The sequence below is a fragment of the Canis lupus genome, chromosome 21 (genome assembly GCF_003254725.2).
Source record: "Canis lupus dingo isolate Sandy chromosome 21, ASM325472v2, whole genome shotgun sequence".
Taxonomy (NCBI): domain Eukaryota; kingdom Metazoa; phylum Chordata; class Mammalia; order Carnivora; family Canidae; genus Canis; species Canis lupus.
In genome coordinates, this window is record NC_064263.1 from 31,899,180 (window position 1) to 31,914,005 (window position 14,826).

Below are 14,826 nucleotides of genomic sequence, written 5' to 3' on the forward strand. Positions count from 1 at the left end.
TGCCCACTTTGCCCTGATGGTGCTTTCTCAGTAATAATGTGACACTAGCTACATTCCTCCTCACCTCCAAGTAAGCCCAGCTCCTTGTCAGGCTTCACTGCCACTAGGGAAGGGGGAAGTAGAGAATGCTTCCCCCTGCCTTATCTTTGCAGGGTGTGGGTGAAAGTTCAGCTCAGTGGTTGCACTCCCATGTAGGGTTGGAGGCAGGGGGACCAGAGTACCCATTAACCCCACCTCATACACCCTCATTTAGTCTCATGCTGCCAGGTGACAGTGGATGCTCGTTTCCCCACTGGACCCCACTGACATTACCCCAGAAAGGGAATTGGAAGGCAGTTGGGGTTAACTGCCCCAACAGGTGAACATAAGCAACCTGCTTGGCCCCACTGAAACCAACAGGTGAACATAAGCAACCTGCTTGGCCCCACTGAAACCTGGGGGTGAGTAGCAGGTATGATTTTCCATAGGTCTTTGTCTGGAGCAAGGTAGGTGTCGCCAAAAGGTTTTCAGCTCTGTTAAGGCCATTCTTTTTCAGTTTTTTGGCTAGGAGAAACTGGGTTTTCTTAGAATTCTTTTTATCTATGTCTCTTGGTGGTTCTGGATGGCAGGCTTCTGCAGTACCCTGTCCAGGATATAAAGAAACCCAGGAACTCTCTGCTGTTTTGTAACTCAGATACCAAAGTCCCTAGGAGTCTGCCTTCTTCTTTCAACCTTTAGAGTCTTCATATGCTTGTTTTATCTATAAGGGATTTTTTCGTGTTTGTCGTGTGTGTGTGTGTGTAACAAGAGGGAAGGACCTGACAGGAATGGGGCTACTTCATCTTTGTGGAACCAGAAGTCTATGCTTTCAAAAATTTAAAGATATTTATCTACCTTCTTATTTATTTTGTGCCAGAGAGTTGGTCATTAGACCATGTTAGCCTGACATATCCAACACAGAAATCTCTACCCCGAAATCTCAACTGTAAGGGTTGCCTGGAAAGGAATGTATCTGAGACAGATGAGAGTCCTCTAGTGGTGAAGTTGTCTTGAAGAGTCCCTCACTCCAGCAGGTCAGAGAGTATATGCCTTAAAAGAAAGCAGAATATTAAAAGGATATTTGTAACCTGGACCTTTTGCTTACTCTTAATGTGTCTCAGTTACATTCTCTGTAAAATACAGATTAGAAAAAAAAACTTCATAAGGTTATTCTGAGGATTAATTTTTTTTTATTTTTTTATTTATTTATGATAGTCACAGAGGGAGAGAGAGAGGCAGAGACACAGGCAGAGGGAGAAGCAGGCTCCATGCACCGGGAGCCTGATGTGGGATTCGATCCCAGGTCTCCAGGATCACGCCCTGGGCCAAAGGCAGGCGCCAAACTGCTGCGCCACCCAGGGATCCCTCTGAGGATTAATTAGATCAATACGTGTAAATCACTGAAAACAGTACGTGGAATGTAGTAAATAATCTTACTGTTAACTCCAATTGCTAACACTGGTACTACTCCTCTCACTAACATTTGATTTATAGATTTTCTAACTCTCCAGCCATGCAGATACATGAGGGAGACATTATTCAGCAGAGGGTGATTACAAAACTTTTATTAAACGAGACTGGAATTCCAGTTCCTAATCTGTTAAACAGTGTGGAAGCAGTGGTGTGGTTGTGTTGAGCAGGAATTTGTGTCGAAGGCTGTCACAATCATAGCAGGATCTGACCCCAAACATTCAGCCTTTTTGTCAGGCTAAAGCACTCAGTAGATCAGTGGCCAGGATTCTATGGCAGCAGAGTCAGTGGTTTATGCCAGAGCAAAAACTCATTGAGTCATCCACTCACTTATTCATTTCAAATATGCATTTATGCTTATCATGTATAAATTAGGTGCATGGAGAAAGAGCAAAGACACTGTAGTATCTATGCAGAGCTTCCAACACAGTGGACGAAACAAATACTAAATCGGTAACTAGTAAATGCACTGAATATTCAGAGGAAAATATGCAGTGTTCTACAGGTGTACTTAGTTTGTTCTGAAGCCTCAAGAAGGCTTCCCAAATAAGAAACAAAACTCAAGTTGGTATCTATAGCATAAATAGGTGTTACCAAAGTGAGGAGGATAATTAATTCAGGTATAGGCACTGCATGTGAGAAGGCGCTGTGGCAGCAAAGGCTATGGATATGTTTAAGGATGTAAAAGAAAACCAAATGATTGATTCTTAGAATTTGGGCATTTGGAGACCAAGGGAAGACTGTGAGAGAATTAAATGGGCTGTATTTAGTACTCTGTGAGTTATTAAGAATTGTTGCCTTTTTGAAAGCTATCAAACATTTAAAGAAGAGTTAATGCCTATTCTACTCAAATTATTCAAAAATGAAAAAATAATTCAAAAATGGAAGGAAATCTTCCAAATTCATTCCATGAGGTATCACCCTGATACCAAAACCAGAGATACCACAAAAGGAGAACTACAGGCCAATATCTCCGATGAAAATAGATGTAAAAATCCTCAACAACATACTAGCAAACAGAATCCAACAATCCATTAAAAAAAATCATTCACCACAATCAAGTGGGATTTATTCCTGGGATGCAAAAGTGGTTCAATATTCGCAAATCAATCAACATGATACATCACATCAATAAGAGAAAGTATTAAAAAACCATATGATCATCTCAATAAATGCAGAAAAGTATTTGACAAAGTACAACATCCACTCATGATAAAAGTAGGTTTAGAGGGAGCATACCTCAACATAATAAAGGCCGTATGAAAACTCAAGGCAAGCATCATACTCAATGGTGAAAAAAGTGACAGCTTTCCCCTAAGGTCAGGAACAATACAAGGATGTCCACTCTCACCACTTTTATTCAACATAGTACTGGAAGTTCTAGCCACAGCAAATTAGACAACAAAAAGAAATAAGAGGCAACTGGATGATTGGGTGGCTTCATGGTTGAGCATCTACCTTCAGGGCATGATCCTGGGGTCCTGGGATAGAGTTCCACAATGGGCTCCCTGCAGGTAGCTCGCTTCTCCCTCTTTCTATGTCTCTGCCTCTCTCTGTGTATCTCTCATGAATAAATAAATAAAATCTTGAAAGAAGAAAAGAAAGAAAAAGAAAGAAAGAAAGAAAGAAAGAAAGAAAGAAAGAAAGAAAGAAAGAAAGAAAGAAAGAAAGAAAGAAAGAAAGAAAGAAAGAAAGAAAGAAAGAAAGAAAGAAAGGCTATCCACATTTGTAAAGAGGAAGTAAAATTTTTACTATTTGCAGATGACATGATATTATATGTAGAAAACCCTAAAGACTCCACCAAAAAAACTACTAAAATTGATAAATGAATTCAATGAAGTCACAGGATACAAAATCAATGTGCAGAAATCTTCTATACACTAATAAGCAGCAGAAAGATAAATTGAGAAAAAAATTCCAGTTACAATTGCATCAAAAATAATAAGATACCTAGGAATAAACATAACAAGTCAGAGAACTGTACTCTGAAAACTATAGAACACTAATGAAAGAAATTGAAGACAACACAAAGAAATGGAAAGACATTCCATGCTTATGGATTGGAAGAACAGATATTGTTAAAATATCTATACTACCCAAAGCAATCTACACATTAAATGCAATCCCTTTCAAAATACTAACAGCATATTTTTCACAGAACTAGAACAATCCTAAAATTTATATGGAACCACAAAAGATTCCAAATAGCCAAAGAAATCTTGAAAAGCAAAGTGGAGGTATCACAATTCTGGGCTTCAAGTTATATTACAAAAACTGCAGTAATCAAAACATTATGGTACCGGCACACACACACACACACACACACTATATATATATATATATATATATATATATATATATATATATATGACACATAGGTCAGTAGAACAGAATAGACAACCCATAGTTATATGTTGATATTTATATCAGCCATAGCTACATTTTTCTAGATATGTCTTCTGAGGCAAGGCAAACAAAAGCAAAAATGAAATGTTAGGACCATATCAAAAGAAAAAGCTTCTGCACAGCAAAGGAAACAATGAGCAAAACTAACAGGCAACCTACTAAATGGGAGAAGGTAATTTGCAAAGAATATACCTGATATATAGGCATATAAAGAACTTATAAAACAATACCCAGAAATGAAATAATCCAATTAAAAAGTGGGCAGAAGACATGAACATTTTACCAAAGAAGACATCCAGATAGCCAACAGACACATGAAGACTCTCAATATCACCCATCATTAGAGAAATGTAAATCAAAACCACAATGAGATATCACCTCACACCCATCAGAATGACTAAAATCAAAAACACAAGAAGCAACAAATATTGATGAATATTTGGAGAAATAGGAGCCCTTGTGCACTATTGGTGGGAATGCAAACTGGTGCAACCACTGTGGAAAATCAGTATGGAAGTTCCTCAAAAGTTAAAATAAAACTACCCTATGATCCAGTAATTATACTACTCGGTACCCCAAAAATACAAATACAGTAATTCAAAAGGATACATGCACCCCTATGTTTATAGCAGTATTATTTATAATAGCCAAATTATGAATGTAGCCCAAGTGTCCATTGATAGAGGAATGGATAAAGAAGAGGTGAGATATATACATATGTATACATATGTATATATTAGTCATAAAAAACAATGAAATCTTGCCATTTGTAATAACATGAATGGAGCTACAGAGTATAATGCTAAGTAAAATAAATCAAAGGAGAAAGACAACTACTATATGATTTCACTCATATGTGGAATTTAAGAAACAAATGAGCAAAGGAAAATAGAGAGACTCTTAATTATAGAGAATAATCTGATTGTTACCAGAGGGGATGTGGGTGGAGGGATGGGTGAAATAGGTGATGGGGATTAAGGAGTGTATTTGTCATGATGAACACTGGGTGGTGTATGGAATTGTTGAGTCAGTATATTGTACACCTGAAACTAATATATAACACTGTATGTCAACTATACTGGAATTAAAAATAAATAAATTTTGCCCTTTTTCTGAACTCTTTGGGAGATATTAATGAAAGAAGTCATCTATTTAGATTTCTAATCATGTTATATGGAGAATGAATTGGAAGAGAGTAAAAGAAGGTAGAGGAAAGCTGGTTAGGATTGTATTATTTAGGATTCTCCAGAGATACAGAACCAATAAAAAAAATTCTGTATGAATATATAAATACATATACAGAGATTTTAAGGAAGTGGCTCAAATAATTGTTGGAGTTGGCAATTTCAAAACCCACAGTGCAGTCCAGCAGAACAAATTCCGTAGGAGATGATGTTATAGTCTTGAATCCAAAGGGATTATCCCTCTTTTTCAGAAGACCTCAGATTTTTTCTCCTCAGGCTTTCAACTGAGCACCACCCCCATTATGGAGGCTAATGTACTTTATTCAAAGCCTACTGATTAAATGTTAGTCACATCCAAAAATACCTTCACAGCCACACCAAGACTGGTGTTTGACCAAACAGCTGATCACCATAGCCCAGTCAACACATAAAACTAGCTATCACAGGAGTCCTATTGTAAAATAAATGTACGAGACGGTAGTTTGAAATACAGGTGCTAACCATGGAAATGAAAAGAAGTAGGAAGTAAATATTGGACTCTGAATGTGTAACATTTTGTGACTGGTGGTGTAACATTTTGTGACTGATGCAGGAATGTGAAGGGGGAAATACCCATTTCTCTCAGGGTTCAGGAATCCATAAACTGATTGAATGAGGTGCCTCTTTATTGGGATACAGAATAGTGGAGGGAGAAATTTGGGGTAGGAAATGGCACTTCAGTTTGAGATCATCTGTGCTTGAGTTTCATTAGACAAAAAATATTTTTGTCTAAAATGTTAAAGAGAGGACTGGGAAAGAGAAGTGTGGTAGTTGTCAATACATACAGGTAGGTTTAGTTTCATGGAGGAAACACAATCTAGTCCCTTCCAACTTCCTTCATAGGATGTGAGTCTACCCATGAACACATCACTCCAAGAGTTGTTTGTTCACTGATTCCCTGAGGAATTCAGGAGTCCTGCTCACTCCCACAGAGCAGTCACATATTTGACCTGACAGAAGCATTCACAGGTTAGTCAGGGGCATCTCACCCTCTTGTTCTATGAGATTCGCTGCAACTAGGCTGAAACCAGAGATCAGGAATACAGACCAGCATTTATGAGTCCACAGAACCCATCCCCAGCAGATAACCTTCCTGCAAAAAAAATGTTTCCAGTAGTTTTACTGTCTGGTTCCATTTGGTCACTTCCTCTCAAAGGTACTCAATCATATCTAGTGTTATCACACACATTACAGGATAAAATATTATTGAAAACGGACACAGTCTTAATGGTTTAGAGGTACAATAAACTTAAGTAACACAGGGAACAGCTTTTGAAAAAATAGTGATAAAAGTTACGAAGGATGCTTGGGTGGCTCAGTGGTTGAATGTCCTGCCTTTGGCTCAAGTGATCTTGGGGTCCTAGGATCAAGTCCCACATTGGGCTCCCCTCAGGGAGCCTGCTTCTCCCTCTGCCTATGTCTCTGCCTCTCTCTCTGTCTCTCATCAATAAACAAATAAAATCTTTTTTTAAAAGTTATGAAAGATTTTCAGTTAAGTATATTTTCACATAAACTAATTTGTATTTATAATTTAAATTTAAATTAATTTTGTTAAAGGTAACTGGCTATAAGCCTCTGAATTACAACTGATATCAGAAAATCCATCCTCCTACTTCACTAAAATGCTCCATGCTGGCTGACCTATTCAGACCACAGACACCCTATATCCTTTTTATTATTATATGGTATATTATTTTATCTGATACCATAAAATAACAAGCTTGACTAAGGAAATATTTTTCTGCCAAGCTCTCTCTTCAGAGCCCCTTCATCTCATTGTTCCTGAGGCTATAGATGAGGGGGTTCAACATGGGGACCACCACCATGTAGAACAAAGACACCACCTTGTTCTGGTCAGTCGAGTAGCAGGACTTGGGCATCACATAAATGAATGTAATGGTCCCAAAGAACAGAGTCACCACTGTGAGGTGGGATGTGCAGGTGGAGAAGGCCTTGTGGCGTCCCTCAGTGGAGCTCATCTTCAGGATGGTGATGAGGATACAGATATAGGAGATGACTATGACACACATCGTGACCACAATGATGGAGCCAGCTGTAAATGAGGGGACAACCGCAGGGATTCTACTATCAGAGCAGGAGAGTTTAACTAAAGGAGCAAAATCACAGAAAAAATGATTGACTTGATTTGGTCCACAGAAAAGTAAAAAAGAGAAGGAAATAGTGAAAGAGCAAGCATTGAGAAAACCACCTAGGTAAGTCACTGTGAGTAGGCGAACATAAACCTGTGTGCACATTTTGGTTGAATAAAGCAGTGGGTTGCAGATGGCCATGAATCGATCATATGCCATTGCAGCCAGAAGGAAGCACTCACTTGACCCAAAGAAAACAACTGAACCCAGCTGGATAGCACATCCAAGATAGGAGATCATATTTCTCTCCACCAGGAAGTTTATAAGCATGTTGGGTGTGACAGAAGAGGAATAGCCTAGGTCAGCCAAGGCCAAGTGGCTCAGAAAAAAATACATGGGGTGGTGGAGCTGAGAGGAGAACCTGATCAGAATGATCGTGCTAAGGTTGCCAGATACGGTCACCAGGTAGATGCAGAGGATGGTCATGAAGAGGATGACTCGAAGGACAGGGTCCTCAGTTAGGCCCAATAAAATGAACCCTGTCACTGCAGTGTGGTTCCCATCCACCAGGGAATCCATGAGGAAATGGAGTTGCTACCCAAATAGCATCACAGAACCTGTGGTGAAACATTACAGGAGTTATAAATTAGATGGCTTCATTTTCATTAATTCCCAAAGATGTTATATAAACGAGTAAATATTCAAACTAAGTTTGGACTTCTTTTTTCTACTTTAGAGTAAAAGATTTATTTTACATATAGAGCAGAAAGTTTATTATTAACATATGAGTATTTTAAGAACTGTTTTGAGCAGAAACTAGGAAACCTTCAAGTAATGTATATCCTTTTCTCTTTATAGTATCTATTTATAAAATGTATTTAAAGTAGCTTTAAAGCTAAAGATGAATAGGGGATCCCTGGGTGGCTCGCGATCCTGGAGTCCCAGGATTGAGTCCCGTGTCGGGCTCCCTGCATGGAGCCTGCTTATTCTTCTGCCTGTGTCTCTGCCTCTCTCTCTCTCTCTCTCTCTCTCTGTCTAAAATAAATAAATAAATAAATAAATAAATAAATAAATAAATAAATCTTTAAAAAAAAAAGCTAAAGATGAAAAACATAAGACCTACCTAAAGAGCAAAAGGGATGGTAAACATAACAGAAAGGATTAAATGCATAAATATTGGCCTATTTACTGGAGTCTTGAGTAATAGCTAACATTATTGAACACTTACTAAGCAATAGGGCACAGGGTTAAGAATTTTGTATATATAGTTCTACGTTAATGTCTATGAAATAATAGTAAGCATTTTTATGATTTATAAATGAAGAAATTGGCCTTGAAAATATTAAGTAATTCATCTTTACATACCATGTGGTAGAATCAGAATATGAATCCCAGACAGTTTGGATCTAGTTCATTCCTTTGGTAACTATGCTATAAATGAAATGAAATAATACTTAGGACAAAGCAGAGTCTCTTGGAAATGGATGGATAACAAATTTACACTTTCTACTTGAGGATAGCTAGTGTATAAAAAAGGTACTAGTTACAAAGTTTACAACACAGTAAAACAAAACCATTTTTTAAAAAGGAGAAACATAATCTTGATAGAACAAACAGGAAGGAATTTCAAATTAAGGTTATAAATGAAAAGTCACTTATTATAAATTTATTATGTACATTCAATATTATAATTAAAATATTGCTTTATCAAGTAGATTGATATGTCAATCTAATTACTATGCAAAACATGATTAATAAATATCTAGGATATAAACTACATTTATTCAAACAAATCAAATCATTTCCTACTGTAGCCATGCTTTCTCCCTGGAGAATTATAGGGTAAAATAACTGTATTTTTGACATAATGTGTAGCTGAGTGAAGTTTCAACCTCAAAAGTTAAGACGTTTATCCACGTCCACCCAGCAAGTGGCCAGATTGAATCTCCCCTCTATGTTTTCTGGCTTTATATTCTAGACTTTTTCCATAGTATCTGCTTGTCTATAAGCTAAAAGCATTCAGTGCAGTAAATAATGTCCTTCTGATGTAATTTTGGAATGTAGGGTTGAGATTGGAAGTTGATGGCCAGGAAAGAATTCTTGAGACATCTTTGGTGTAAATGGGTGATTTTATTAAAGCACAGGAACAGAACCCATGGACAGAAAGAGCTGCTGCCCCACGGTTGTGAGGGGTGGCTGATTATATACTTGGGATTGGGGGGTGGTAAGGAAAAGGGAGGTTTCAAAGGATTTTCATACATTAAAGAAGACTCACAGGATACCAGAAGCCTTGCCATCATGAAGTTAAGGTTTTTCCTTCTAGCAAAGCATTAACATCAAGACACTTGGGGTCTTCCTGGAGGAACATTATGCTCTGCCTGCTTCAAGTATCTGTCAATGGGCTGCAGGTTATAAGGACATTTAATTGTATCTACATTTCCTTCTGGAAGCTAGGTTATTGATAAAAATGCTTTGTTCTTATAAATTACTAAGACATTTTAATCTGAGGGAGACATATCTTGCAGGATTGTGATCTCTATAAATTAACTATTTGTTTTTCCTTTCCTTAGCTTTAGGGCAGCCAGAGTGACTGAGGAATGTCACACATATCCCGTGAGCAGGAGGGGGCCGAGGAAGGGGTCAGCTTTAGTTTTGTCCTCAGCAACAATTCTGTTCTAAACCTAACCCTCATCATTTCCACAAGATATTTACTAACAATAAATCCTCAAAGCATCTCAAGGCTAGTTAATTTATTAGCATTATGGCAGAATTCCAAGTTTCGATGGTATAGGAAGACCAGGTGAGTTTCTGGTCTTAGAAATGGGTAAATGATGAAACCCGGTACCTGGAAGTATGCCTATTTATATGCACTAAATAGACCGCAGAAATGTAGGTTAATTCAGTTAAGGTCACTTGTTAGCTGACTGCTAGGTTACATCTGCCCTGTTTCTCCACAATGACTTGAAAGTACAGATACCTTTAGAGAATAGTATTAAGTCACAAAAGCCAAAATCCTACCTCTTGAAATAAGAATTCATTCATTCTAAAGCAAGAAATTCAAAGTCATTGTTATATAGCAGCCATGCTATCTTATATTATTGCCTTTGGAAATAAATCTCTGAAGATTCTAGACATTCAAATGTGAAGTTGAAAGCAGCAGGGATCATTATCACATTCTCTAGCGAATACTAAGCATTTCCCCTCACACAGACACAGCTAATTTCTTAGATTTCGGGCAATTCTCAAGTGATCTCTTTACTTTTAATTTTTATCTAGGTATTGGTGCACTCTCATTTAATAATTATTGGGAGTGTGATATAATAAATTATCTCATGGCTAAATATTGGCTCAAAGTGTACTTTGATATTTCAGATTAAGGAATACTAAAAATATAACGTTAGTTCTGTTCATTCAACATGTGTTCATTTTATGAGAATTAATAGCGATATAGGTAAGGCACTTCATTGGGTGCCTGGGGTAATGTAGGATAAAATGCCATGTAAGGTTGAATTTTAAATAACACAATTTTTAAGACATGTATACATTTTTTTTCTAGCAAAAAGTATTAAATGAGTATCTTTAAAATTATATACATAGGGAGCTGTGAAGAGAAAAGATGTTTGGGATGAATTCCAGATCAGATTTAGCCTGCATGCCTCAAAGGAATGACTACTGGCTAGTTGTTTATGCAGCTAGAAGGATGATGGGAGAAACAGTGGTCTTCAACTCAACACTCAATCTAATTCTATTGAATTGTAGAAAATCCTAGCTCATCCTCCTGATGCACCCTTGATAGATTTTCCAGTAATAATACTAACCAATCTTCATTCAGACTTGACTCCTTGCCAAGCAGTGCACTTGATTTTTTACTTATATTTTCTCATTTAATCCTCATAATAATTTGATGAACTAAGTATTTCCATTATTTTAACTTTATCAAGAAAGAACTGAGGCTTAAATTAAGAGACTTGTCCAGATGTGCTCAAATGGTTAAACTAAATCCTGGTTCAAGATTCAGGTCAGACTAAATGCTAGAATGTGTACACTTAACTAGAACGGCTGTCTAGTCAACTTTGAGACTTGAGTGCTTCTGAGATGACCACTGGTTCCCAGCCAATCCTTGATTTAGTTTTCTCTCTCTACCTTTAACACTCTGCCTAATTCCCTAAAACTGGCAGGGCCTACAGTCTGGCCCTGAGTGATGATGTAGTTTTTGTAATGTTGGTGAGGTTTGTGGAAGCCAATGGCCAAAAAAAAGTTCTTGAGACATCTTTAGTGCAAAATGGTGGTTTTATTAAAGCACAGGACAAAAAAAAAAAAAATAGGTAAAAAAAAAAGAAAAGAAAAGAAAATGCTCTGCATTGCTTGCCATTAGAGAAATACAAATAAAAACCACAATGAGATACCACCTCACACCAGTGAGAATGGGGAAAATTAACAAGACAGAAAATAACAAATGTTGGAGAGGATGTGGGGAAGCAGAACCCTCTTGCACTGTTGTTGGGAATGCAAACTGGTACAGCCACTCTGGAAAACAGTGTGGAGGTTTCTCAAAGAGTTAAAAATAGACCTGCCCTACAACCCAGCAATTGCACTGCTGGGGATCTACCCCAAAGATACAGATGCAATGAAACACCGGGACACCTGCACCCCGATGTTTATAGCAGCAATGTCCACAATAGCCAAACTATGGAAAGAGCCATGATGTCCTTCAAAAGATGAGTGGATAAAGAAGACCTGGTCTATATATTGCGATGGAATATTACTCAGCCATGAGAAAGGACAGATACCCACTATTTGCTTCGACATGGTTGGAAGTGGAGGGTATTATACTGAGTAAAGCAAGTCAATAGGAGAAGGACAATCATCATATGGTTTCACTTATACGGGGAATATAAGAAATAGTGAAAGGGATTATAAGGGAAAGGAGGGGAACTGAGTGGGGAAACTTAGAGAGAGAGAGAGACAAACTGTGAGAGACTACTAACTCTGGGAAATGAACAAAGAGTTGCAGAAGGGGAGGTGGGCGGGGGGGGGTTGGGGTAACTGGGTGACGGGCACTGAGGAGGGCACTTGGGATGAGCACTGGGTGTTATACTATATGTTAGCAAATCAAACTTCAATAAAAAAATAAATAAAATAATCTATTAAAAAACACGCACTTTAGTGCTATAAATTTTAAAAATAAATACATAAATAAATAAAGCACAGGACAGGACCCAGGGGCAGAAAGAGCTGCTGCTCCGGGATTGTGAGAGGTGACTGATTATATACTTTGGGGTAGGGGGAAGATAAGGGAGGTTCCAAAAGGATTTTCATATCCTAAAGATTTACAGGGATGCCTGGGTGGCTCAGCAGTTGAGCATCTGCCTTTGGCTCAGGGTGTGATCCTGAGGTCTGGGAAGAGTCCCACATCGGGCTTCCTGCATGGAGCCTGCTCCTGCCTCAGCCTAAGTCTCTGTCTCTCATGAATAAATAAATAAATCTTTTTTTTTTTTTTTAGTTTTTTTTTTTTAGGAAATAAATAAATCTTTAAGAAAAAAAAAGACTCACAGGATGCAGGAGGCCTTGCATTGTCAAACTAAGGTTATTTAACCCTCTAGCAAGGCATTAACATTAAGAAAGTTTGGAGCTTCCTGGATGATCTGTATACTCTGCCTGTCTTAAGTATTTGTCAAAGGGCTGCAGGTTATAAGGACATTTAATTTTATCTACATTTCCTTCTGCCTTTATTTCCCATGTCACTGAGCATCAGGCCAGTATTCAGGATACTAATTTCTGGTCCTGTTTTCATCAATAACAAGCTCCAGTTGATTTTACCCCCTGAAGTTTCTATCAAATGTGTCCACTTCTTTGCATCTTAACACTGAAATGGCTGTTCTTATTGATTTTTCTCTATGCATATTTGGCCTTCCACACAACAGCCAGGGAGAGTTATTTATTAAAAGGATTTAATATTATTCACTTTTTGCACTATCAAATAATTATATGGCCCTAGATGGCTCATAAAGAAAACAATGGCCCACTGACCAGTTCTTTACAAATCCAAATTCTGACTCCCAGCAGGGAACCACTTTGGACTCTAAACTAGTTCATGTTTGAGATACTTCAGTGTCTGTTAATAATATGCCTTCCCAAATAAAAATTAGGTATTCTATCTGTGTTTTGCTTGTGATATTGTGATGAATAATAAGAAATAAACTTTTGGTCTTAGTCTTGGTTTCTGGCACAGAGCTCCTAAAACCTTTGAAATTTCCTAAGTGGTGAGAGCAACCTAGGAGTCTTTTGTTACGTTAATGAGGTGACTTTTGGCTCCTTGTAGGGATTGGGGCTCTTAAGCAGGCAAGGCATTAACATTAATAAAGATTAGAGAGGTGGAACTTTCAGTTACACTCTGCTGACTTCTGGGCAGGAGACAGACTGGGTATTGAGTCAGCCACGGTAAACAATGGTGCCCATATAATGAAGCTTCCATAAAACCCCAAAGGGAGGGGTTGGGAGAGCTTCCAAGTTGGTGAACTCATGGAGATTTGGGGAGAGTGGGAATGCTCACAAAGCTTGGAAACTCCTCACATTTCCCCATCCCTTTCCTATGCATCTCTTCCATCTGGCTATTCCGAATTATATCCTTATAAAATAAATGGCTAATCCAACATGTAAAATGTTTCTGTGACCTGCTATAGCAAATTAATCAAATCTGAGGTGGGAGTTGTGGGAACTTACAACTTAGAGCCAGAAATAAGGCAACAACCTGAGTTTGTGACTGGTGTCTGAAGTACAAACAGGTTATAGAAAGCTCTAATCTATAGCTGGTGGGTCAGACACACAGGTGATACTGGGTTTGGGATTGGCAGCTGAAGTTAGGTGATGGGGGACGCGTAGTTTTGTGGGACTGAGCCTTTATCTGTAAGATCTGATGTTATTTCCAGGTAGATAGCATCAGAATTGTGTTGAACTGTATGATAGCGTCCAGAGAATTACTTGTTGGTTCTGAGGAGGATCCTCCCCCTCAAATTGGAATTAATAACCAGAACCTTTCCTGCTATTTTCCCTATTTATTTAATTTGAACATAATTGTTACAAGGAGAAAAACAGTAATTTTCCAAGCCTGAGAATTACCACAGATATTATTGGGTGAGTTTATTGTAACAAGGTCAGAACAGAATAATGAAGGGCTAGGTATCAAAAAAGAGAATGCATTTAGTTTGATATTTTGCAAAGATAAAACAAAAATTAATAATTGCTCACAGCTGACAAGCAAGTATCAAGTTTGAAAGATATATAGCAATAAATAAGTAGAGTTAAAGTGGAATCTCACAGGCAAGTTTATTAAAAGTAAGTCTCAACTTTATTCTAGACAAATGAGAAATATAAATCTTACCCCCTCAAGATAGGTCTTTAGTTTCTTTAATTATATATATGTAAAAAATATTTTTCTAACATTTACTCATATCTATGCAACAAGATATTATGGCTAATTCAGTTCATTTTCATCTCAAAGATTACTTTAAAATACGGTTTCCTAGTCTTTCAAATTTGCAGCTATTGATATAAGTTGTAACTCTAAATCAAGGCTGAATTAAGTAGCTTGGAGGTTAAAATTTGTATTTCTACAGCTT

At 37.6% G+C, this 14,826-nt stretch overlaps 1 protein-coding gene across 1 annotated transcript; it reads right to left on the bottom strand.

Moving 5' to 3' along the window:
• Positions 1-6,874: 6,874 nt before the first annotated feature.
• Positions 6,875-7,786, bottom strand: LOC112667955 (olfactory receptor 502). Its single transcript, XM_025460014.3, has one exon. It carries the CDS (start codon positions 7,784-7,786, stop codon positions 6,875-6,877), a length of 912 nt encoding a protein of 303 aa, XP_025315799.3.
• Positions 7,787-14,826: the final 7,040 nt, after the last annotated feature.

Bases quoted from the DNA above. Each gene is read 5' to 3' on its own strand.
- LOC112667955 (XM_025460014.3), bottom strand. From the start codon at position 7,786: ATGGATTCCCTGGTGGATGGGAACCACACTGCAGTGACAGGGTTCATT.